The sequence below is a fragment of the Ambystoma mexicanum genome, chromosome 1q, assembly GCF_040938575.1.
Source record: "Ambystoma mexicanum isolate Mex_15411 chromosome 1q, UKY_AmexF1_1, whole genome shotgun sequence".
Classification (NCBI taxonomy): Eukaryota; Metazoa; Chordata; class Amphibia; order Caudata; family Ambystomatidae; genus Ambystoma; species Ambystoma mexicanum.
In genome coordinates, this window is record NC_090922.1 from 993,955,212 (window position 1) to 993,982,782 (window position 27,571).

General features: G+C 44.5%; 1 protein-coding gene across 1 annotated transcript in view; it reads right to left on the reverse strand.

Annotated features, from left to right (window-relative positions):
- The window catches only part of GIPC2 (GIPC PDZ domain containing family member 2), a 963,466-nt gene that overhangs the window by 740,957 nt on the left and 194,938 nt on the right, over positions 1 to 27,571 (reverse strand). Inside the window, exon 2 of the mRNA XM_069641646.1 lies at positions 1,337 to 1,522. Coding sequence (XP_069497747.1) covers positions 1,337 to 1,522 — 186 coding nt within the window. The remainder of the gene's footprint in view (positions 1 to 1,336; positions 1,523 to 27,571) is intronic.

Below are 27,571 nucleotides of genomic sequence, written 5' to 3' on the forward strand. Positions count from 1 at the left end.
CAGGAGGCTGGCACAGTAGTCAAGGTGGCTGATTATCAGGATAGATGTGAAGGTTTTGGAAGAGTCGGAGGTAGATCTTCCTGATATTGAGCATGTTATGCCTTGCAGCAGGAGGGGTACAAGTAAGAAAGTGGTGAAGTCTGAGATTGCCTTCAAGGAGAATCCCAAGTTTTCCCACTTTAGTGGAGACGGAGGGTAAGTTGTGTGGAAATGAGATGAATGAAATAAGGTGGGGACATTTGAGGCATGTAGGTATACTACGTCGGTCTGGGAGGAGCTAAGCAGTAGACAGCAAAGGTCCATCCTGTGCTGGGTGAGAAGCAAGCAAACATGCGTGCATACAAATATAAGTCATAGTAGGGAAGGAGATGAAGATTTGTGAGTCATCCACAAAGTAGTGATATGGGAAACATAAGATGAAAACTAGCTGCCCAAGGAAGGAGGAGTAGAGTATGAATGGTAAGGTTTCAAGGACAGAGCCTTAGAGCTACAAACAGAGAAGTAGGCTGCATCAGACGATCGATGAGAACTGTCAGAGGCTACTCAGTCAAGACTGGTGTCCTAGATTCCAAGGTCAACAAGGAACCAAATAAGAGAGGAGTGATCCACTGCTTTAAAGCATGCCAGATTTCCAGCAGAATTAGGAGAGAGGATAGTTTACTATGGTGAGCAAAGGTCAGAGAGTTGGGGACATGGGTGAGGAGTGATTCCGTGGAATGACGGCTGCGGAAGCCAGATTGGAGAGGGTCTCGATGGTCAACAGTGACAAGCTAGGATGAGATTCTGTTAAAGATGAATCATTCAAACATTGTACTTGTCAACTTCGATAAATACGCATTTTTCTCTGTGAATTTCTATCCCCCATGAAAAATGAATTGGAATGAAATATATTTTACATCTGTTTTGTTTAAAAAGTATTAGATTGAGTCATCACATATTTCAGAATCATTTTGAATTGATTTTAAATTATTTCTTCATCCGCTGCAGGACACCTTTTTTTTTATATGCTCGGGTTTCTGAGCAAAATGCTGGGTGATAGGGCAGCCATCGTTGCCCATTCATTCGCAACAATTCCTGTTGCAGCACTGCATGCAATCCATGTAAATGAAGCCATTCCAAGGCGATCCCTATTGGCATGGAAACCATGAGGTTTACATGTGGTGTTTCCATCTCGCAAAACTCTGAGCTACAAACAAATGATTTAAAAAAAAAAACACTGAAATGCGTTCAAATTGTCATGGTGACTCTAAACATGATCTGCAATGGCATGACCACACAGTAGTCTGACTTATTGTAAAAGGGTGATTCTGCAGCTGTGTACGGCACTGAAGCATACCTTTATAAATGAGTAGCCCACTCCATTGTCAGTGATCGTCAGCCCAAGCGCATCCTCGGATTTGAAAACTTCCACTTCCTTTTGTATTCCTTTCACGTGGGCAAAAATAAAATCTTCTAGGCCAATTTGCCCGCCTAAAAGTTTGTCCATGTCAATTTTGTGGGTATTCAATGTGCAAAACAAGATCTGGAAGAAAAAAAAAGGAAATGTTTATTGATATTTTTGTATAAGGCAGGAATGTTGACTAAAGGATGCGCCCCGCCAAATTCACACAAAGATGCACGATCCAATGTTGCCCTCAATTATTTCACAAAAGGAAGCCCCCAGATTCAGGAAGGGTACTTGCATGTAGGAGAAGGAAGGGCTGCAAGTGCAGCTAACCCAGGCATGCTTGTGTGTGGATGCATAACAGGCACTCAAATGTATTGGCCCCACCACCCGCACATCTAGAAAACTAAGGTAACCCGTCCACCAACCCACCTTCACGCCACCCCCCACACATGCTGATTGTGCAATGGCATATGCAAGTGAATGGGCCTTTATTGAATAGGTGCACATGTTCGTATGCATTTATTGGTGTTATTTGCCACGTTGTACACCGCTTTGTGCCTAATTCACAGAACGTTTTGCACGGAGCAAAGTGACTTTGCACTGCAAAAGTACATCCCATTTAGTGCGGTGCAAAGGATACTTAAAAGTACATCCCATTTAGTGCGGTGCAAAGGATACTTAAAAGTACATCCCATTTAGTGCGGTGCAAAGGATACTTTTGCAGTGCAAAGTCACTTTGCACTGCAAAAATACACTTTGCACCACTCTGTGAATTAGGCCCGGTTCAACGTGTTTGTTGACATTTGTGGTCAGCTCAGGCTGCAGCGTTTTTGCAACCGAAAGACATTGGGGCTCCGGAACGGCTCGTGCTCTCGCGTGGAGAGACCGGACAGGACTTCTGTGGCAGGAGAGACGGGAGCGAATGGGCGCTGCAGGGAGGCTCTCATTGCAGCGTGAGTGACCTGAGCTGTGAGTGAGCCCCGTGGAGGAGAGGCCTGATCTGCTTTCCATAATACTTGCCATTGTGTAAGGATATCAGCTGCTGATATCGCTATGTAATCTATCATCCATCGCTGGCCAAAACCAGGGAGAGGAGCCAGATTATGTTTATTATCCTCCTTCCTGACCCTAACGTAACAACACAGGTGTTGGGGCCCTCAGCGATGATCCTGAGGCAGATGCTTCACTCGTGACCGAAAATGGTGCCGGTGAACACACGGTTTCCTCTTCCATGGCAAAGTGGTGGATGCCATCTGGCTATTATCGATATTTTAGGGGTGCTTCCAACTTTGCACCCACCATTGTGTACTGCATGTTGAGTGCTTTCTGGCTTCACGTAGCTACCCTCAATTCTCCCTCTGCTATCAAACACTCCTCTGACATCTGTCACCTCCTTAAGACCTTCGCCCTGACGTCCTTGCTCTCACTGAGACGTGGTTCAAGGGCAGCTCCATCACTGCTTTTGACACTTTTCTCCAAGAGGGCTTTAAGATCCTGTCCAATCCAAGGCCTTCTAAGCCTAGTTTGCGGGCTGTCTTTCTCTCACCTACTTCTTCTCTTACTCTTTCTACCATCTACAGACCCCCCGGACCATCCTCCATCTTCCTCTCAGAATGAGCAGACCTGTCCTCCTCTCTTCTTGCCCCCTCCCCCAAGCTTATCTTCCTTGGGGACTTCAATATCCATCTCAGCTGTCCTGATGCAGCCACTGTTCATTTTTGCAACCTCTATGACACTCTTTCCCTTTATCCTTCCCTCTGGCCCAACCCACTCTGCTGGACACACCTTGGATGTGCTTACCACAACAGACATTCCTCTCTCCAACCCTCTCACTACTCCTCTCTCATGGTCTGACCACTCTCTCCTCTCTTCCCACCTTGACCGCTCAAGTCCTCGGATGCCCCCTCCCACACTGCCAGTTTCCTTCTCTGTCATTCGACCAATGAAGCACACTGCTTTTGCCTCTTCTTTCATCAATCCTCCTCCCCCCTTCATTAGACTCTCCTTCTGTCTCTGCTCTTGCTAACCTCCATCTCTCTATCTCTAACACCTTGGACATCCTTGCCCCCATCATGAGGATCCGCATGAAGCCTGCCTCCGAATGCAATTCTTGGTATGACTCTGACTTGGCCTCTTTGAAATGCAAGTGCAAAGCTGTGGAGCGGAAGTGGCAGGTATCTAGTTCATCCTTGGACAAACTGGCCTGTCGCCTACTCCAAAGGCAATACTGTCTCTGCATCTGCTCCAAGAAAAGAGTTCATGTCCAAGCCTGCATCTCTGGAGCCACAAATAACACAGCTGAACTTTTTAAAATCTGTAAGGTACTTGCCAATACTATCGCAGTCTCCTCCTCTCCTCCTCACATCACATCACAAGATGCCCACTTCTCCTCCAAAACTCTGGACATCCTTTCCTCTCTGTTTTCTGCTCCCCCAAAACCTCCTTCTCTTGCCTAACCTGGCCTCCCTAACCCCCTTACTCTCCTCCTTCTCTACCATTGTACCTGATGAGATTTCTAGAGTGGTCCTTTCTATGAAAGTCTCCTCTAAACAGGCACTCACTTGTTCCTCCAGAACCATCAAGGACAACATTGCCTTGGTTTACCTCTGCAACCACTCATTCCCCACTGGCTCCTTCCCTCAACCCCTTAGGCACTCTCTTGTGCATCCTCTCCTAAAAAAGCTGTCTGCTGACCCTTCTGAGTATCGCCCTATCTCTATCACCCCTTGTTTTGGGCAAACACATGGAGAATCTGGTCATCCCCCAACTGATCCTCCACACCGAAATAGCCGGCTTCCTCCATGACCACCAGTCTGGTTTCAGGGCAGCCAGGGCAGCCAGAAGCATGGAAACTGCTCTCCTGAACACCTGAGAAGACCTACTCTCCAACCTGGATTCTAATGCTCCCTCTGTCCTGATCCTCCTCGATCTTTCTTCTGCTTTTGTCAGAGTCAACCACTCCATCCTCAAACTGTCTCCATGATACCCTAGGCATCACAAAAAGGGCACTGGTGTGGCTGACCTCCTTCCTCTCAAACAGACCTTTCCAAGTGCAAATAGGTCCTTTTCTCTCCTCCACCTCACTCTCTACCTGTTGCGTCCCTCAGGACTCTATCCTATCGCCATGGTGCTTCAACATCTACCTGGCCCATCTGATCTCCACGTTGTCTCCTCATTTCAAGTGTTACGCAGATGACACACATCTCTCTTTCAGGCTGCCTTCCCCTGCCTCCTCCTCCCTCATACCTGACTGCCTATCTGCTATTCAGGCATGGTGTTCTCCCAATGATCTCTGCCTGAATGCCAGTAAGACTGAGATCCTTCTCATAGAGATGCCTGCTCCTTGTTTCCCTCCTCTCTCTGGCCTGACTGCCTCAGTCCTCTCCCCTCACCCACTTGTGAGGCAAAAACCTTGGGATCATATTTGACTCCTCTCTCTCTCCTTCTCTCCTCACATCATGGACCTTGTCAAAAAGTCCAATTTCCCGTTGCATCTCCTCAGGGGTATTTTACAGTTCCTCGCCTTCCCCCAGAAGCTCAACGTCTCCAGAGCCCTGGTTCTCTCCAAGCTCGACTACTGCAACAGCCTCTTGCTCACCCTGCCTCTTTCCTCCCTACGCCCCTTCAACTAATCCAGAATAGGACTGTGAGACTTATCCTTGGCCTCAAGGCCATGGACCGCTTCTGTCCAGCCCTAAAATCTCTCCACTGGCTCCTGTTGATCAAAAGAATCAAATTCCAGACCATTTGAATCATCATACACAAGGATGTCTGGGGCCTGGGACCTCTTTACATCCAGCTTCCCCTCCCTAATTACCTGTCGGCCAGAGTTCTTCGGTCTTCTGCCTCCAACTCTCTGCAGATCAAAAAATTCTGCAAGCAGAGAGTGGGAGTTAGATCCCTATCTTCGACTGGCTTCGCCCTCTGGAACAGCCACCCCACCCTCATACTTGAGCCGGATCTTCTTAATTTCCGAAAACTTCTCAAGACTTTCTTCTTCGCCTCTTCATTCCCTCACTGACTCCCAAGTTAACTCTCCATCTGCCACTGCGACTGGGGCCTGGTCCCTTCAGAGTCATACAGAGACCAAACCACCCCCTACCAGTCCCTCCAGCATCCCTTCTCAGCACTTGGCCTCTGGACCCCTTTCCCGGACTATCCCAACTGGTCCTCCCTGTCCACTGCACTCTTCCTCCCCTTCCCCCTCTCTCCCCTGGCACTTGCCAACTTGGCTCGCCCAGCATTTGCCTGGCACCCCACCCATCGGGACACCGCACTCCTGCAATTCTCCCTCAGCCCCCCATCCCCCTTGCACTCACCACCTTCTCATGCACTTGCACGGTAGGATTGTCACAAGGCCAATATAACAATTTTTGTTGTTTTACTTCTTGATTCCCATGCCCCTCCCCCACATCTTGTCATGTGGCACCCTGAAACACCTGTGTATAGGTGCCATAAACATGGCCAATATATAAAAAAAATAAAAATTGCTCTGCAAAAATACACTAGCCTGGTTCAAACTGTATGTTGGCTTTGCAAAGTCACTTTGCACCGTGCTAAACGTTCCACGAATTGGGCCCTCAGTGCTTTTTTGTGAATTAGACCCATTTAGCGCGATGCAAAGAGTACTTTTGCAGTACAAAGTCACTTTGCTCCTCTCTGTGAATTAGGCCCGGTGCAAAGTGTATTTTTGCAGTGCAAGGTCACTTTGCTCCGAGCTAACCGTACTGTGAATTAGGACCTAAATCTGACTTTTTCAGTTATGGAATGAGCCAAAAATATCAACTTGCCCAATGCAAAAGCAGAGTAAAATGTGAGCTTAATAATTAGGCCTGGATATTATGTTCCACTGAACTCTTGTGGCATCTACCATTGACAGGATACATCACTGAGAGCTGTCAGCTGGCAGCAGCTTACATTTCAATCAAATCTCATGTTTTCACTGCCGAGTCCGATGTAACTATTAAATATGCATTACACTGTGTGTTCTGAAGAATAGTCGCATGCAGGGTGATTTGATTACCACTTCCACAATGGGTTAATTCTTCGGAAATATTAATCATTTAAGCAGAAATACATGCAGAAGCCAACTATTTTGTATTAAGCATTTACACGTTCGCAAAGAGAGGCGGTAGGAATTCCCGCACCGATCAGTTGTTCTGTCGGCTGCAGTGAGAAGCCATGTCATTACAAAGTCCTGGGTTAATTATCATTCCCATACATTTGCTGTGCTCTACTAAATACTGATACAAAAAGATTGTTAAATGAATTCATCCAACAGCTTAGTGTTGATAACCCAAACAATTCTATACCCCGCCAGCATTATCCTAATGATGCAAGGCCAACAGGCCCGGCTGAAGATGTGTGGGGCCCATTTCCGCATGAGGGTTGGGGACCCCCTCTTGCTTAGAGCGGAAAGCAGTCTGAGGCACCTGGTGGGGGCCTACATTATAATGGAAATAAAGATAAGTTTCATAGCTACCAAATATTATGAGACAGCGAGCCAGCAGGGAGCTGAAACACTGAATGCCTGCTGAAAAGCTATGAATTCTTCTTTGTAAGCAAGTGGCTGATATGGAGACCAGTGTTGAAAGGCAAAGCGTGAACACTTCTCTTTTCCCCAATGGAAGTGACCGCCAGAGGAGCTCCAGCAAACGCAGCTTGTAAGGCGAACACTGTAAAGCGCACACTGTAAGCCCCAGTAGTAAGAATATATTGCTGTGCTATTAGACTGCTGACTGGTAACCTGGGTGCAGTTGCTGATGTACCCTGAGGCCTCAAGGCCCCTGTCATTTGAAAAAGCTGAAAGGCCCTTACGCCATCACTGAAGGCCAACTATAGCATGGTCGATCAGAGTAAATGAGAATAGAAAACGGGTTCGACCAACCGACCCACAACAGTAAGGTTTACACCTCTGCCAGCGCGAAAACCTTCACTACACCAAGGCACACATACGTCAGTGATGATAAATTCCACTGGCTGATGCAATCTGCAGAAATGTTCTGGAGCTATTGGGAAAATTGCTAATCCCCCCTCACTTGAGAAATAAAAGAGTAAATTGCAAAGACGACACACTATGTTTGCTCTTTAGTGTCATCCAGTCCTCTATGTGCAATTTTCAAAAGTTATGCTACGAAGTGCAAAAAAGTATTAAACATGGCAAAAAATGGGTTAACACTATTTTTTTGCACTGCAAACGTCTACGGCAAGTTATGCTTGTGGGAGTCACTTACAATGGATTTACATGGGATCGGCCTGTGCTTCGCAGCTGCAAAAAGTGGCTTTAACAACGGCATACATTTACAAATTCTTTTTGTACTGTTTTCTGTGATCCGGGGAACAGCTAAATGTAGCCCAGCTCTGAATGAACAGGCATTACATTACTGTGTGAAGGGGATACCTTGTGTTGGAGTACAGCCTATCGGCACTCCAGCATTTCCCATGCCTGCCTGGCAATCTTATATGAGCACTGTATCCTAAATCACTTCCAAAATCGGAATGTTCTGTGTAGGGGGTGCATGTGGCAGCAGTTTGTGCAAATGGACCAAATAACAAAGGCTTTTTTTTAACTTTATCTTTGATGAATAAACATGATCATTTGAACTGATCTCTTGCCCCCTCGCTATAGTGGTGCAGCTTTGGAGTGTACAACCGCTGGGCCGCAGGAAGGGGGTCTGTATGTTTTTGTTAATGACACACTTGTGAATGGGGGTGGTGGGGTACAGTACACCACCATTTTGATATCTTTTCTTCCTCTGCTACTTCTCTCGTGGCACTCCACGCTGAAGTCCAAAGGAGGGAACAGGCCTGCCGAGTACACTCACGAGGACTGACCCACCAGCGGCCACCTCTGGCCGCAGGACTAGTGCTGGAGAGTTGGTGGAGGCAAAGGCGAAAGTCGAACTGATCTGTTGCCCTCAGAGCTAATAGGAGAGACATTGAAAGTGGGGATGCCCATAGAGAAAGACAGACATGGGGCTTCTCTAAGAGTTTTTCCAATGCCGGAAGTTGTTGGTAGAAAACATCTTCTAGATGGAAGCATGCACAGACTTAGGACCGATTCATGGAAATGTGCGTAGAACTCACGCAAGGATCACGTGCCGAGAAGTACACTGTGCCAGCCTGCGCGCACAATAAAAAATGCATGCCCTGCGTATTTGTGGAATTTACTGCACAAAGTAACTGTAATCACAAGTCGCGGCCGGAACGCCCCCGACACTCCCACACGCAAAGCATAAACAGCCAGAACAGCTACCTTTGTGCTCTCCCCAGGGCATGAATACATGTACCCTTCAAACAGTGAGTGGGGTCCCCCTGCAAGCAGACCTGCAACTCGGGGACCCTGAGCAGGGTCCCCCGTAACTGTTGCCTGTACCCCGACAACATGCACATGAAAAAAAAATCGTAACTTGGTCTAAACTCGGCAAATCTGCATGCGGACCCACGTAAACCATCCCAGCACCACGCTACACTGCTTACGTGCACCCCTAAGTGAGATTGGAGCCCCGGATGCATACACGCACCCCTAAATGCAACATGCAAACCAACCTCCGCGCTGCGAATCCCATGCGCAAGTGTACTTACGCGCATGTGTACTTACGCCTTCGGGTGGCAGAGAGATGGAGGGATTTGCATGGCCATTACTCTGCCGAGAGGCTGTGCGTGTGGTTCAGTGAATATGTGTCGTATGGCGCAAATGTGGGCGTGCAAGGTACTGCCTGCGGGCCATCCCTTGTCACACCCACCTTTTCGCATGTTCTTCCCCATTTTATGTGTTCTACCCCTTTTCCAACCCTCTGCGCAAGATATGCCACCGTTCTGCGTGGTATCTTGCGCAAGGTGCTCGACACCTCGCACAGACGTTCCGGGCCTGCGCAAACTCCATGCAAGTCCCAAGTAAGTCCCACGCAGTCAGTTCCATGAAGCGGCACATGCGCATTTGTGTGCAGTTTGGTGCGCAAGTCCCCTATTTGCCACGCAAATAATTCCATGAATCTAGCACTAATTCTCCTAGTTTTCCTGTTGATTCTGTTTATGTTCACATTCAATTCAGAAATTCATCCTTTTTACACACTCCCATAAAAATAAACATTCTAGTAACGTTCATACTTTTGTGATCCCTTCAGCTGTTTTGATATGGTCTTGAATGATCTAGAACAGTTGACTTCAGCCTCAATTCTAAGGTTCCCACTCACAATTTTAACAAAGACTTCCCAGAAGTCATCGGTGGTGCATGATCATGTCTGCTCTGTCAGGGTGTCATTGTACTATATTCTGCTACTCTCTCTTGGACGTAAGCACCAAAAAGGTCACCAGTTAAGGACTCCAGAGATAACCCTATGTTTGTCAAAAGGTTGATATGCTCCTATCTGGTATGATGTTCTCTGCTACCCATGGCAACGGGATACACAAATACACCCAGGATTCGCGAATCCTAGTTACAGATCTGTGAATTTGAAGGCTGGATTTGGGAATCCAGATATAGTTTAAACATGATGAATTTAGTCAGATCCTTATTTGAATGCTGCAGACATTGCTTTAAGAAGAAGTCCGGCAATGTACATGGAGCATTATAAGATTCAGCGAATGGGATGCGAAAGCGCAGTGTTAGTCACAAATAGTGTTGTGGAGCTGAAATATTGGGATATTAATACACAGTGTGATCTCCAGTGTACGCATTTATTTATTGTATTGTGCATTTGTAAGGCGCTTATACATCAAGTAAATTGTGTTTCAAACTGCCCACAATGGCAACGGGGAGGGAACATGGGAATATAACAATGAAAGAGAGAGGCGGTCCTACTAGGCCTTGTGAGCATTTAGAGCGTGCAAGTGCAGAGAGAGGGAAGGGATGAGGGGAGGGAGCTAAGCGCTAGGAGTACCATGGCGAGAATTGTAATGGAGTAAGTTGCAAGCAGTTGTTAAGTGACTGGCAGAGATCACTTGGTAAGAGTGGTGAACTGCTAATAAATGAGTGATACCAGGCCAGTGGGCGCCAAGGCAAGTGCTGGGAGTGGGAGGAGTCTGACGGCGATTGGGGGTGGGAGGCCAGTACCCAGGTGCACACATAAGGGCCCTGGTCCCCAATCTCTGTGACTGTGGGGATTAGCAAAGGAGGGAGAGGGGAACGGAGGAGGTGAAAAGGAAAGTCTTTAGGGGCTTCTGGAATTTGAGGAGATCCGGCTCAAGACAAAGAGGAAGGGGGAGGCTGTTCCATAGGAGGGAGCCAGCAGAGGAAGGGGATTGTGGACGATTTGTCATTCCTTTATTCGATAGGCATTACTAATGATTCCAATACTTTTGGGCAATGCCGCAGGGCCGCCCAAAGTGAGGCAGGGTAACTGCTGTTACCATCAGCAGGCCTGGAGAGGGGCAGCCCAACCTCTCCCCCTCTCTCTCCTCTCCTTCTCCCAAGCCAGAGAGACACGCAGTCTGTGCGACACAAAGCTGAGGAAGGGTGAGGTGTGAACAATCACCTCACCCTTCCTCCATACAGCAAGGTGCTAAGCACCTAAGGAAACCAACAATCAGGCAGGGATCAGGTTGAAAGACCTACCCCCCCAGGGGGCCAGACAGTCGGTTATCTGGCCGGGGGCTGGAACGCAACAGCCCCCACTACTATACATATCAAAGACCCAGGGCTCCCCTGGGTCTTATAAATACAGAGTGGCATGCTCTGAGAAAACACAAACAGTTTGTGGACCCTGAAGGGTGACCCAAACACACAGGAGATGCACTGTTTACTCAGTGCCTTCCAAACCTTTGCTTCTTTACCACAAAACCCTCCCACCCAACAAATAAGGGAGAAGAAAAAAGGAAAAGAAGTACAAGGCACTGTACGGTGCCCACAACAAGTCGTGGGACATGAGAAGGCGGGCACGGGCCAGAGGGGGTAACCTCAAGACCCGGTGCCCAAAAGTATGTTACTAAGATAATATGTGATCATTGTTATCTCCATAACCATATCTGTACAATAAAAACCTACAGCCTTTTATTGCCAACACTTGACAACAATGTGTGAGCCAAATTATTCCGGGTGAGGGTATGGGGTCGGCAAATAATTATGCATGCATATGGGTTCAGCAGTTATGGATTCACTTTTTTTTGCCCCAGTTGAATGTTACGTCCTTGCCATGCTCCACTACCCTTGAAATAAATGTATTTGTGCAATGCAGTTCTTTAAGTCGATGCCGCAATGTATCTTTCAAGACAAATGCCCACTCCATCAAAAAGGATAAAGGAAAATACATTTGACCTAAAAGAAAAGAAAAGCTGTGCACATCTATATATTTAAAACATTAAAACATTTTTAATATGTCGTGTAGTCATTGCATGATGGGGCACTTCTGCAGGTAAGTATATATTCAGATGGCGCATTTCTAGGAGAAAGGCCTGGTTCATATTTTAGTTGCTGCACTCTAAAAACCGGTGTGTCATAAATTAAAAAGGGGGCACGCTCGACGTGGAAAACTAAGCGTGCTACTTTTCTCACATACATTTATCCCTCAAATGCACATACTAGCTCATTATTGTCAAATATTGAATTAGTGAGCTAAGAGTGCTATTGCACAATACTTCTAAATCTTGCTGGAAAAAATAGAGCTACGCCATTGTTCTGGAGTAAACTCCAAGATGGTGGCTAATCCCGACTAAACGTTGCTAAATATGGAGTTAGGTTGTCAGGACAAGAGGAGTGGTTTACACTGCTCTAGTCTGATGCACAGTTCGCAGACTTTTTGCCAGATTCCCCAGCTTTCCCCAAATGAGCCCATCAGTAGGGTTGGCTGGAGCATAATGTGCCAGAGAACGTGTTCAAAGTCCGCCATGCTGGATGTTGGTCAGCTCATGGTGAGGTTGTCACACGGCGTGGAAATCAGGGCGGTTCCTGGGTTCCCTTCCTTTCACTGCACAGGATGGGAAGTGAAGGGGGCGTTCATTACAGTGAATCCCTTTGCATTCCACCTGAAGTGTTTCTGTTGTAAAAAGCAGGCAATAATCCGTAGGGATTCAGGCCTCGCCATCTGCATCAAATTTCCCTATAATATGATATGATATGGCATTTGTAACGCGCCTATACACAAGTGTTTCAAGGCGCGACGAGGCAAGGGAGGGGGAACAAAGGGAAGACAGACAACGATATCACTAGGCCAGGTGAGATTGAGATCACGCAAGTGCAGGGGAAGGGGAGGGGGCAATATAGGAGGAAATACTGCCGGTTCACCTGACATAGCCTTTCAAAATGGCATGGATTGGAAAAAACACAGAAGTCTTATCTCTGCGTTCTTTTACTGATAGGTGTCATTTTGACCCTCAATGAATATTAGGCTATAGGTCTCCACAATGACCCATGCATTTTTATTTGCCGACTTTTCACTTCACTCCTTTTCTTCAGTGGCTTTTATAATTGTTGTTTGTTTCATTTTTAAAGGTTGCAAAACCGCTCATCCCCTCCCAAATCCCAATCCTTCAGTTTGGTAAACCATTAAGATAGCTCAGTGGGTTTAGCGTGCGCTGCTGTGCTGTGGTGTGATCTGCAGCTCGCAGGTTGAAATCCCGGCCTGGCCGACTCTGCCCTTCAACCTATTTAGATAAAGGAGTACCAACTTTGGTTGGGTGATATTATATGTAAATATGTTCGATGTAAAGCACTTTGGCAAAAGCGCTATATAAATTGCACATCGTTATCATTCATTCCCCGTATGTAGCTGCTCTACCCCTTATGTAGCTATTGTTGAAAGAACACATGCTTTGCGTTATCTCCTGCTTTGCATGGACTGGCAATGAAATGTGAGGGATGTAGAAACATACCTGTGAGTTGGCTTCAATGAAAAGGCACGTCCCCCTCCAGCACAGCCTTATACGTTATGGCTCGCTGGAGAGCACGTAGCTGTGGCTGGCAAGATGTACATACATTGAAACAACTTTGAATCCTCGAAGGCATTTATTTTGTCTGACTCAATAACACGATTTCCGAGATATCATTTTGAGGAAGTTGAGATATGGTTTTGAGGAAGTCACAAATCATCCATGAAGGACCTTGTGCGTTTCGACATTGTTCCGTGTCTGACTGGCGTAATTCATAGGGATGTCTTGCAATGTGTAGTGTAGATTTACATCCTAGAGCACAGCAGAAGTCCCCGCCTTCATTTCCATTTTCCCCCTTCTTCCCTTTTAGGAGTGTCTGTGCCATCTAAGTCTTCCATTTCGGGGCATAGTTCATGTAATACAGATGGCAATAGCAATCAGAGTGAAAAGAAGCACACAATAGGATCATTTCATATTCTATGGTATAAGCCTACCCAGACTCTTCACATTCGATAAAATAATGGCCACATTAGTGATGATTTTACTGTACAATGCTAATTGTTCATTATACTTTGAGTTATGAAAAACACAATTGGAGCTGTGCTGTGGACCAATGACCGTTTCCATCTGTGTTGTGCAGTTTATCAGGTGCTGCGGTTAGTTAAGACTTTATGAACAAAAGCTTCAATAAAACTGATGAACACAAATACCATCACACATATGTCTAGATGCGGACTTCACATGACAGGAGATAATCGTTGCCTTGTACATCTTGTCCCAAGTATAGTTCCTAGAAGCAGGGACATCATTTGGGGGTCACCAGGGGCACACCTGCGACCCCTGAGGTCTCCCTTGCTACACCTAAAAATAATATGTATATATATTTTTGTTTTAATGGAAGCACCTTGGTTGTGGCCAGCACTATGTGGCTCTTTGTTTCTGGAGTGACTGGCTTTCTTGTTCAGGCCTCTTAAAAAAACAGGGGGTTCCACAAGTGTAACACTTTGAGCAGTGACCCTAAATAAGAAAGAATAGGAATAACAGTCTTTTTAGAATTCTATGAAATAATTGCCAGACTCATTAAAGGTTTATTTCAAGCACACTTCAGGGGCTGAGTCACTGAGTCACTGAGTCTGTTCTTAAACACCTCAAATTCACAATGCAGACAAAAACCTCCAAAATGCATTTAGAGTAGAATAAGCATCCATTTCGTACTATGCATTTTGCTTTTCACACGTTACAGTTATAGCATGTTATTTTTCTGCCATTGGGCCTCATTACAACTCAGGCTGTAAGGGGTTTACGGCAGCGTTAACAGCGCCGACCCTTACCGCCTGATTACGAGGTCCCATAGCGCCATGGTGCTTTTAACACCTGCTTTTAGCAGGTGTTAAAATCCATGGCGCTAAGGGACCATGGAGTTAATTACGCCACCGTAATTTACGGTGGCGTAATTAACGCCTTCCCCACTCCCATTATGCCCTATGGGGCAAAAATGGGAATGGGGAAGGGTAAATGGGGATTGGGGACTTACCGCCCCGCCAAGGTCGGAATGGGGCGGTAAGTCCGCCAACCACCATGGCGTAAACGTAGTTTACGCCATGGTGGTAAAGTCACGGCCCAGGCGGTAACTTACCGCCTGGGTCGTAATGAGGCCCATTGTCTCTGTTACAATCATCACAACACATTCCATCTCAGTATCCTAGGTCACTTGACAAAATCCTTGTGCCTAAAAGCTGGTGTACAGTGTAGAAATGTTTGACCATAGCACATAAAGTTGCCCTTGATTTCATTGTGCCACAATTAATGTTTTGTTGTAATGTGTCTATCTTTCCTATCTCCATGGCATGCTGTTCAGGATGTTTGTTTGCATGTATGAGGTAATGAGTGCCCAGAGTACTGGATGCCATGTGAATGTGCTGCTTTCTCTCTGCTACTCTAAATTCTTTAATACACAGTTATGAACCCTCCCGATGGTATGTATTTTGCCAACCTCTGAAGCTTGAAAAGTAGATCCACAGAGGCTTGACATGTGGCCACCTTTGCACCAGACCTGCAGATAAACTGGCCTGTTGTTAAATCTCAGTTACCAGTTTAATGGTATGCACTACAGAGTGTAATTTTCTTCCTGACTTTGAGAACATTCAGACATCTAATTGAACATTTTACAATAGCCGGTAAGATATCTCAGTGGGTTGAGAGCTCGCAGCTGCAGTGTCTGTGTGATCTGCAGATTGCAGGTTTGAATCCCAGCAATGCCAACTCAGCCTTTCATCCCTCTGAGGTTGATAAATGAGTACCAACACAGGTTGGATAACATTGTATGTATATCTGTTCTATATAAAACCTTAGGCGTAAGTGCTATATAATGACACATCATTATCATTTGGTCTTGGACGTCTGCTTGCATTCACAGTAATTTGGTAATATGGGCGATATCGTAACCACATTATTCGTAGTGTACTTAGGAACAATGCTATGTGATGCCACTTCCTGTTTTGTCGAGGGGGAAAGGTTGTGTTCCATCACTTCCTGTGATGTCACTTCAGGGAGGTGAGTTGGGGTCAAATTACATAACTTCCCGTGGTGTCATCAGAGGTCAAGGGTTATGTGATGTGACTTCCACTACCCCTGGCATTTTGGCCACAGGAAAAAAATCACACCCCAACATATATTCTATCCAAGAACACTGGCTCATCTGACGCCTCTAATATAGGCAACAGGCACTGAAAATGTTTGAAGCAAACCAGGTATTTTAGACGTCTGTTTTATTTTTGTCTTCCTTCAACACGCCATCTCACACAACCAGGTCACAGAGCATTGCTTTGAATAACGCTAAACCAAGACTATGCAGTGACGTAGACATAGAGAGTACACGTGAAAAAAATGTGTCCAATTGGAGGAGATAGGTGGTATGCGCATGTGCGCTGGACCAAACTGGTGTTCAAAGGGGATCAGGTATCTTGACTACGGCTAGAATTAGTTATGTCATCTATGAAACCAGTTTCATTGAATTAATTCAGTTTTTCAAGAAACATGTTGTATAGTTAAAATGAGATTGTTTAGCTGATCACTGAACCTGCTGTATCATAGGTTCCTCTAGCACTCTTGCTTCCCCTCTCTTTTGCTAACTTCCTGTCTCACTGTCTGACTTCCTCTCTCTGTGGGTGGGAGTCACATTGTCAGGTGCGATTTTGCAAGAGCCACCTCAGCCATTGCTGATAGCAGCTTCACCAAAGGAACACGCAGATAACTTAAGGGCGTGGTTGTGCTTTTTGTGTGCAAGAGAAGCTATTTAAAAAGTAATTATTCAATTTTACTAATGAACATGTACAATGTTAAGCTCTAATAATCCCTTCCATTATATAATGTAGTCATAATAGGAATGTTACAATTGTCTCACTGAGCAAATTATCTTGCCAAAATCAAGAATAATGATATACATTATTTTCTGATGTACACTTTCCAGTACACTTTCAAAATATACTTATGAGAAAGCGGAAGGGTACAAACAGAATCATTGAGGGTTCCTGGATACTTTGCATAACATCAAAGAGCATTTTGGGAGTATAAGCATGATCACAGAGTTTGATATTTGACAAATAAGGGTTGTGTTCTAGAATCACAAAGTGCGTAATACACACCAGGCCTGTTGAAAATTTTAACCCAGCATTCTCCCTAACTTTAAAATGTTTTAAACCATGAATAATATATACTCATTCGGACAGTTTAAGTGTGTGTGTGTGTGTGCATGAGCATGAAATATATGCAACTTTTTTTACTTCATTGTTTTAATTGTTTTCAGAGAATTTTAGAAGAGGAGGGGATGGTCTCAGTGAAAGAATGCTTAGTCCTCAATGCACTGATATCCTGGAGAATTATTTATACAGGAGGATATAAATACGGTGAAAAAACCCTCCTTGTGATTGCTTAACTACAGTAGAATTCAGCTGCATTTGCATGTGTTGGTTGCTGAGTGAAGCGTATGCCTTCAGTTAATGTTGGTAACATTAATAATTACTTGAACGTTGGCAGAAAATGAATTTGCAGGGGGTGGGTCAGTGAAAACAATCCCCCTCCCTCATTGCTGGTCATTTACAGCAGTGCCTATCAATATGCATAGTCCGGCCCAAACTACACTAGATTAATAGACATCCTTTAGCACATTCCCAGCAAACTTCCAGCACATCGTACACAGTGGCCAAATGCTTGCCTTGAGAAAGACCGATGCATCTTTAATATTCCTATTGCACTGTCTTTGCACAACTTGCTGTACAGTCAACAACAATGCGAGGTTGTACTCATGGATGTTCATACACCTGCAACACCACCACTGTCACATTATCCACAGCCAGCAACATCGATCTTGAATTCTCACTCTGGGTAAACAAAGCTCAGGAGTATCTGCCGTAAACTAAAATCCAGCTGTGCCCATTAACAACTCAGATTGTGCACCTGCTTCTCCCTCTGCCTCCACTAACCTACCCTCTCCTCACCATGTGTTCCCGGACCATGCACAAAAAAGCTATCAAAGTGACATTAATGAGCTATGCCAAACCGCTTTACTGTATATTAAATGTTATTTTTATCAGGCGAGAACTTTAGAATCCCGAGAGCCAATCAGGATCCAGGGCTTCTGGGAAATATTTGCTGATGTACAGAAGAATATTTGAAACCCAGCACTTAGGGGACTGGATGTTTATGTAAACAGTTCGTATGTGTGACTAATCTGTTTGAATTTGTTTTTTGCATGTTTGAGGGGTTTTTGCTTGTGGTTTCGGTTGTATTCTTTTTTACCATTTCAATTTCTATGAGTATATGATGTTGCCACTTGATGGGCCATTTTAATGCTCATATGGCATGTTATTGCTTGTTTAATTACTTCACTTTTAATATCAGTAATTGATGTTTATCAAAACAAAGCCATTAATTTGAGTTGTCTAAATAATTAAATTACTCAAGGTGTGTTTAAATAAGTCATGGACGGATGGTTGTCTTCATCCATCTTCAGTTTCTAGTTTAGACTACCCATGTTTCCACTGTTGTAGGGGTTTAACCTGTTGTTTCAGATTTTCAAGCAGCTTCAACTGTTTTGGGTCTTAAAGTAAATTCACAGGCAGTGTGAAGGATTGCACCACGTAAAACAGCTAACAACTAAGGGCTCCCTACATGAATTAGGGAGTAGCACACACTAAGACAACATTTTACTTTGTTGTTTATACATTATGTCAGAAAATACAACTCGAAGCTACAGACAAGCAGACCTCTTTCTTTGATTCTACAGGCAGAAAGCAACCAGTTCCATCCACAAGTTATTTTAAAACTCTAAAAGAGTCAAGTAATGACTCCCCTACTGAGGACTATGACGACTATAACACCTACGATCAATCATTCCCCAGTGGCCCAAGGCCTTTTTTAGGAAGGGTTGTTCCAAGAGGCAGAATCTGGGACCCTTCCTATCAGAAGCCCTACAACAGAGGAGGGAGAAAACACCAATGATACCAGAGGAGAACCATTAATCAGTGAATGGCCACCTCACTATGCCTATCTTTAACCTCTCTGACATTGAGTTACCACATGCACAACTATCTAAAAGCCTTACATTTCTCCCAACCACCACTACAGACTGGATGACTACAGAAATCAATCGAGATAAGGAGATTTTTTAAAAATAGTCAGTCTCTGTACCTTCTTTAAAAACCATCCCGAACAATCGAGGGATAATGATTCAGATCTGTATGTGGCTTCAAACTTTACCCCTGTAGACAATAAGATCCCAAGGAATGTTCTTAACTTTGAAAATATGTCCTAAAAGACTTCTTTGAGGACCAAGAAGAAGAAACCCATCTGTCAATATACCACCACTGAAGAGAGAGCTGCACTGAAAGTCCTTTACTCTAATCCCAAACCTGCAGATAAGGGTGGTGGATTAGTTGTCATGAATAACACTCAATACCTACAAATGGTGATGGCTCTTCTCAATGATACAGACAACTACATCATCTTGAGAAAGGATCCAACCAAAGAGATCTGCCAAACCATTTCAGAAACAACTTTGTATGTATATCAGCGAGGGTGGATATCAGAGAAAGAGTTTGAATTTTTGAATAGCGAACAGGGACACAGCCCTACTTTTTACACACTCCCGAAAATTCATGAGGACTTGACTAATCGGCTCAGCCACCCCATAGTCTCTGGGTGTGGATTAGCATTGGAGACACATTCCTGAAGCCAATGAGTCAACAATGGACATAAAGTCCTTTTATAAATGTACCCCCAGGAATGAGCAATTAAGTGCATGAGGGAACACTTTACTGCATACAAACAGGAGTTCCTGATAACTTCATCATTGAATTGATGACCATTGCCCTATGAACAGATTTTTTTCATTTTTAACAACCAATTCTTTTTAAAGACAAGATGCACGGCTATGGGAGCAGCATTTGCTCCCAACCTAGAAATTCCATTCATGGCATCATTCGAAGCTGAATTCATTTAATCCGATGCAATCCCTTTCAGGCCAATATTTTGACCTGGAAACAATATATCAATGATTTTGTTTTTGTGCGGCAAGGCACCGAGGAACAACTACTATAATTCTCAGGATGGCTCAATACATGTGATGCAAATATTCTATTTAATATGGAATAAAACCATAAGGACAACCTCTTCTTAACCGAATCATTAAACATCAACAGAGTGCTTTGATGCATTCACTTTACAGGAAAGCCAGTGATAGAAATACCCTATTATATTTTGAAAGCTGCTACCAAAGAGATATCAAAGAAAATTGACCTTACGGGCAATATTTATGCATACGACGTAATTGTACATCCTTGACATAATATTACAATCATCCTGGATAGTTGGATGAGAGTCTCAGGGCATGTGCTTTCCCTAGGATACTAATCATCGATTCTAAGAAAAGGGAGAGATTCACACCACGGGAAACATTATTACACCTTGTACATGCAACAATGAATAGGAACAAACTCAGTTAATGTGTGTGATTAGACATGGCCAAAATACTTTTGAAGTAAAGAATCAGATAAATAAATACTGTCCACTTGCCGAAGCTATGTGGTGTGTAAATTCACAAAAAAGATTAAATATTTTCAGATAAATACTAAACAATAGGAATTGCACAGTCTTACAAACTGTAAAATGAGCAAAGCTGTGTACTGCATACAAGGCCCTTGTGGCTTAAGAAATGTTGGACAGAAGATGCAATCAGTGCATATTTGAATATCTGAACATCGTTCAAGGATAAGATGTAAAAATGTTACAACACCATTGGTCTTCCATTACATGGAATACCAACACATGCCTGACGATCTATTTTGGTGGGTCCTCGAAGCTGTAAAGAATGCACCTAATGTTCAATGGTCTCTACTAAACAAGGAGGTACGCTGGATACACAGGTTGAGTACACATATAAACATACTCAATTAGCAAATGTCAGGGAGCAGATGTGATCTTTATGAGGGCCAGTAACTGAGGCACATGATTCTAGCACTTTACTTTTACAGGATGCTAGCTGTGGGCATCACAGTCATTTTTTTGACTATCTTTGTCCAGAGCAAGGGATATAATATTCTTAGTAAACCTTCTTTTTTCCACCTTCCTACACAAAGGTTTGGATTACAAATGGTAGCTGTCTGTATATAAGTCATTCCAAAGGTAGTTCTGGGTTTTGGATTAAATCTATGCTTGTCAACAAGGAGCTGCCACACAGGATGCTGGACAAAGGCACCATAATGATTTAGATCACGCTCTTCTATATAGTACAACTTCAATGTAAATTGGAGTTTCTCGTTTTCCCCTTTGAAGTCAGCTCGATTACACTCTTAAATTAACAGCAGCCGCTATGTAGGCTTTGACTTCATAAGAGATGGCAGCTGTCTGTTTTACAAAGGTAACATGGTAACTCCACAATGGGCCAACAAACATAACCACATAATTCTGTAAGGTTACATTGTCTGCCACCTCCTTCTCTATATTACCATGACAACTGTTCCTTTGTTGACTCTCATTTTCAGTGAGACAAGAGAAGCCGCGTCGGCAGTAGCTCTGATTATTCAGCGTGAGGCAGCAGAGTGTGACCTCATTGCAGTAAAATACATGCCACATAAGAGGTTATACTTTATGCTTAATGCATGTCTAGAGTAGGCTAACAATGTATGCTTTGCTTTTTGTCTCTTCCATCCAGCCTTGGAATATCAAAAATCCAATGTCTATGGCTGTGAGGACTACTTGGTGAGGTTGAACTAAAGGAATCAACTACGCCATAATTTACCGCTCTGCATTTCAAAGTGCAGTACAGCATGACAGTATTTAATCAATCTCTAATGTAATTTTACTTCTTTGCGTGTACGCCACATAGGTATTCACTTATTAAAAGCATGCTTGGAAATGCGTTCCCTGTCTGTGTCACTTCCCAGATATTACCCTGATAAAAGTTGGACAATGTTAGGGAATGGGTAGGGGTTGTCTTTGATTTACCTTTAAAGATGCAACTTCTGATTTTAGGTACACCAGCAAGGGACCCAGTCAACCATATGTCATCCTGTCAGCAATCTCTCAATTCTAGTGATCTTTTTGGAATCAGTCATCAAGCATAGGCTGGTCATCTGTCTATGGGCTGCTCTGGATTCCTTTCCTCAGTCTTCCCCTTCTGGGTGCAATCAGCACCTTTTCTCTTCAATCTACATTGTGTTTCCCTTCCTAATCTTCACTACCCAAACTCATCCTCCACAATAAATGCTTCTCATCTTCTGTTCCTCTGTCCTATGTGTATTTTATTCTTACAGGCCTTTACCCCACCCCTACTTTTAGCCTAGAGCTATGGTTTCCCAGCCACCTGACCAGAGAGGAGGGGGCTGCTGGTGCTCTTTCTAAAGAAAAGCTAATTCCGTGTATATGCTCTAACTTCTGTCTCTTCAGTATTACCTTGGTAAAACTTATATTTTTAGTTTCTGCACGAACAGTTTGATATGTTACATGATGGAATTCTGATACCTTTTGAGGATTTTATACATTTTTGTGTCTGGGGGGGTTATTTACCCCACTTCTGTCTGATGTTCCATGTGCGATCGTGTCTGAATCTTTTAGGTGTGTTCATTCATATCCACATTGTAAGCAGTATTCCTGTGTGTTAAAGAACTGTATGAGCTGCTCCAATCATACTCACTGGCATGTTTTGTGGCAGGTTGAGATCTGTTTAAAATAGGCTGGTACTTGCATCTCATGCCACAGCCTGTCTATGCCACAATTCATGAAGAAGAGCCTAGCTTTGAACACAATGATTAAATACATCAGATCCACTGGTTTTTGTGATAACATTGTGGTTATTGCAAGTTTCTATGAGACATGCACCTTCTAACTTTTTGTAGAAGGGTGGTTTATCCAAATATTTTCGTTCCATTCCATGGATGTTATTGTAAGCCATGATAATGCATTGTAGTACTGACATGCAAAGAGCCATACTCTGAGTTACTTGGAGTTTTTTAAGTATTATATTAGGAGTTCTGTACACAGGGCACTTCCATGAGCACACAAAGACATTGACAAACAGTTATGGTTCCACACTTCCTCTGCATTTTAAACGTGGCAAATAATTTCTATTGGTCTCCTCTTTTACCCATGAAACCCCCTGCAGGACCGTTGGTCTTACATTCTTTCTGGTGAAACAGTAAAGATCCCATTATGGGGGTTATCTCACAAATGTGATCTGCCATTGTTCAATTCATCTGTACTCACCTTTGTCTGTTAAACGTTGGAACATACTGTCTCATTACATTTTGTTTGTGCTGCAATGTGAGAAGCTATAACTCATATGAGTTACATTTCAATGAGTACAGATCTACCCCGCCATTATTATGCATTGAAAATGAAATGCACACCATGACAATGTCAACTAATGTCATTGCATAACAATGCGCAGTCCCCTCCCCCCACTTTATTTTACTGTTAACGTGCTGCTCTTCATCTTCCTACAGCAACAGTACCACCTTTAGGCCAAATAATGGTTTACCCTGCTTCCTGGGCCCTTTGATAAATCCAAACTCCACCTTTTATAATTCCTGCTCCTCATTTCATTGCCCTCGTTGTGAAGAGACCCCTGCATGGTTGCCCTCGTTGTGAGGAGACCCATGCATAGTTTCTGAAACTGATATTATGAAGCTGCCTTAACACTGGGTGAGGAGGTTGGTGGGTGAATTCAGTTTTGGATTGAGGCTGTATTTTCTGTCTGAGAGGGGTCCAATGCATGTACGAGAAACTGAAATATATTTCTGGGATAGATTATCAGGTATTTTAGCCCGTGTCACAATATCCTAATTAATCCCTGGCAAAAGCCATTTGGCAAGCATTAAAACAGAGCTCACTGGGCACATCAACTGAACAAGTTACAGTGAGGTGTAAGGTGGCACTCAGCCTGCCAACCAGCATACTAAGGAAGGTAAAATGTGCACCTGCAGCTTTCATATCTCAGGCAGCTCTTTTTAAGAACCACAAATGCAATGCCTTCCATAACCGTATTCCAGACCCCCCCTTGTTTTACATAAACTAACTTTGGGTCTCACCCTAAGTTAAAAGGGCAATCCAGACGTGGACCCCTTGCTCACTGTTCTTAGAGAGGCGCAGCTTCACCTCACTGATGATGCCCAACAAGGCTGAAACACGTGTATGGGGTTGCTGTTGGTACTCTTGTTCAGAGGAGAATTTCCTAGTATTTCGGTGCTGGACTGCCCCTGGGCAGGACAAAGACTGATATGCAGGGAAATTTCTTCTCTGTGAATGGACTGCCCCTGGGCAGGACAAAGACTGATATGCAGGGAAATTTCTTCTCTGTGAAAGGGACAGTGAGCTAAAGACTTGGTATAGTCTCTCCCAGGGGTTACTCACCCAAGAACAGGTCATTGGGCTGTGTTTGTGCTGGTAGAGAGATTCCCAGACACCTCCTTGTTTTCCAAATACAATTAAGACTACAAGTGTAAGTACAATTTCACCTTTGGTACAAGCCTGTACTACACAGTAAAGTGGTAGCGATGGCTGAGCAGCCAGACTTATCTCAAGAGTAAATTGAGCAGTATCAGATGTTACACAAAGGGCAACAATTACTATGATTCAAGCAAACACTGATTCAAGGTTTCTGAGTAAAAGAATATACATTTATTTACTGTTACGCTCACCTGGTCTCCACGGGGGCGTCGCACGAAGCTGAGTGATGAATGGCTGCACGTGTCTTCTCGACTTGTTACTACTTCCTTCACGAGTGGGCGTTTGCCTCTGGTTTATTTATGGCTGACTCTCCGTCCTGCGACTGAATGCAGGGGCGCGTTGATGTTTGTTTAGCCTCTCCACTGGATCTAGTTACGTCACTGAACCTGCGGACTGTAGCAGTGTTCAGAACAACTGTGGCTCTGTAGGGAAGTCTCTATGCCAATAGATTCTTGGTATAAGTTTGCTTGAAAGTTCTTTGTTGCCGAAATTCTCACTACTGTGCTTATTTCTTTTTGCAGATGCGGTTTTCGGCATGCCAGGTGAACGATTGACACCTTTCCGCCATGTTGAGCTGAAGTCCTACAGGTGAGTACTAGCGCGAAAGCTCTGCGTTGAAATGTTTTTTTTTTAAAGAAATGGTTCTTTTCCCCTTGTGCGACTAACCTGATGTTTCTTTACTGCTCTGCAGATGCGGCGACTCCGGAGCACTGTTCGTGTGTGGACCCCTTGACGAATCGCAGATGAATGCAGCCTCCGGGTGAGTATTGCCTCTTTATGCTTGTGTTTCCTTTCTGCAGGTGCGGCGACTCCGAGGCGGCGATCGCGTGCGGAGGCCTTGATGGATCGCAGGAGAATGCAGCCTCCGGGTGAGTATTGACTCTTTATGCTTGTGTTTCCTTTCTGCAGGTGCGGCGATTCCGAGTGCAGGTGAAAAGGAAGCCTTCCGGATGGAACTTCTCAGGTAAGGACTTAACCGCTCTTCTTGTTCTTGTTCTCTCTTTTCTTGCCTTCTCCACAGGTGCTGATGGTTCATGGTTCCGAGGCGGCGTGGCTGAAGACCGGGTAAACTGGAGCTAGCAGACACAGTGAGCATTATGCTCTAGGAGTGCAGAATAACGCAAAGCGTGTTCTGTTCTTAGGGTGTTGTTTATATAGCCTGTTACAAGTAGTCCCAAGTTAAGTAGTCCCTCCAGCCACACCCTACAGAAGTAGTCCCAGGTAAAGTAGTCTCTCCAGCCACACCCAAAATAGAGTTTTGCAGGCTAGACTGAATGTGTCTCCATTCCCCCTGCCACCTGCCTTACATGGTGGAATAATATGAGCCTGGTGCAAGCGGCACCAGGACTGACTCCAGGAAGTTTTGAGGCAATGTTTTGGGGCCTTAAAGGTCCCCAAGGGTGCCAGCGACCGGGGTAGGCTGGTCTGCTCTTGATGTCTGAGGGCATGCACCATGACATTTACACCATCAGTTATAAAACAGTTCACTATTATAAAGCAGCAGAAAATCACAATCTTAATACACTACAATGACCCCCAATCAATTCTGGACAAGTTAACCTCAAAATGAAGTGTGAGCAAAATGGTACTCCAGCAATTTAAAAGTGAGGAAAAGACAAGCTTATCCAAAATCAACAACACCAACAAGTGATAGGCAGGGCAATCTAGAAAAGGCTTACTACAACTAGGATTCAAGTCAATAGGCCTGGGCCAATGTTAATGGCTCAGAGTCTTTGCAGAGGATCACACAGTTCAGAGTAGTTTGCAAAGTCTTTGCCAAGAGTGCAAAACGAAGTTGGTCAGAGGAAAAGTTATTCAAAGGAGAAGAGAAGGACAAGCCTTTGGAGATGCAAAAGATTTCAAACACTTTCATTGCGGTTGGACGGAACGAGCGACCCGATTTGCACAGTACCTTAAATGAAGAAGAATGGTGTAGCTGAGGCAGTTGTTCCTGGCAGTTCCTGCAGGCTCACGGTTCCTGAAGTGACTGTCGTGGTGACAAGAAGGAGGAAGACTGGAGGGTCCTGCACTGCCCAGGGAAGAAGCCAGCAGCAGAGCAAAGTGTCGAATAAAAGGTGCGCTCCTTAAAAGCACAATTGGACTCTCTCTCACTGGCTATCCAGTTTCCTGTAGCACAGCAAATTTGATCAGGCTGAAGAGGAGGTCCAGGGGCTTTGTGAGCTGGTTGGTCCCACCAGGCTCAAGGGGAGAAGTCTCCTTGCGGCTCTCCTATGTCGTCGAAGTTTCAGGCGATTCAGACCTGCAGCAGGGCTTCACCGGGTGTCCAGTAGTTGCAGCAATCGTCTTCCTTCAGCTTCTCGTTGGCTCTCTCAATCCAGTGGTGACTCTGCCTTCCAAGTACCAGAGACCTGCTTTTAAGCAGTTTTCCCCCATTCACACAGCCTGACTGTCAATCACACAGCAGGGTGGCTGTCCTGGTAGGACAGTCACCTAGCCAATCAAACTAGAGTGTGACTTGAGTCTCCAAGGAGGCCCTGTGCAGGGGCCCTCAAAACTCTCCCTCACATCCTGGACACCCAGACTCTCAGGCCCCTAAGGAGGGCTTCTGTGCAGAAGCCCGCCAAAGGACGGCGAACAAAGGTACCAAACCTGATTTAGCGCGCAGAGTAAAACACGAGAAAGACCTTTACAAAAAGAAATGGTGAATAAACCCAACCAGAACCAAATAAAAATAAAAGGGGTCCAGCGTGTTAGAGTTTGAGGCTACCACCATAGCCTCTAACGTTACCAAGGCTATTTTCATAGCCCGCTGTAGAATAGAAATGGTAGATACCACTGCCACCAGCCAAATCTTAGAGAAAGGGGAACTAAATAATGTTCCATGAGAATCAGACAAAAAGGGATTACTATTAACCCTTCCAGTACTCTATTGGAAGATAGGTTGTACTGGGTCTGTACATTTAAAAGGACTAGTAATGTCAATGGCAACTTTACAGGTTCTGGGAGACAGTAGTCAGCCCCAGAAAATTGAGTTTAAAGTGGGAAGTCTAAAAAGACAACCCTGTGTCACTGCACTAAAGGTGCTGTGTGACACACAGTAAAAAGATGATGCCTATGGAGTGGGTGAGACTCCATAGTCCATGAGTACAAAAGTAAAACACATTAAAAATGAAAAGTTCAAAGCCCCAAAATATAACAAAAGAGCTGGAGGGCTCTAAGGTAGAGGGAATTAAGCACTTGTGTGAGAAATCTCCTTAACAGGAGCCCCTTCAGGAGAGCATTTCCCCCATCGATGTGCAAGACCACAAGGGTCTGCACTATGGTCTGGAAGTCTTGTGGCGGGATGAAGGATTCGATTTTTCTAAGGGTAGAGATTCTGAGCCAGGCTATTTCGGCCTTCTTGGCTATGTGTTTCTA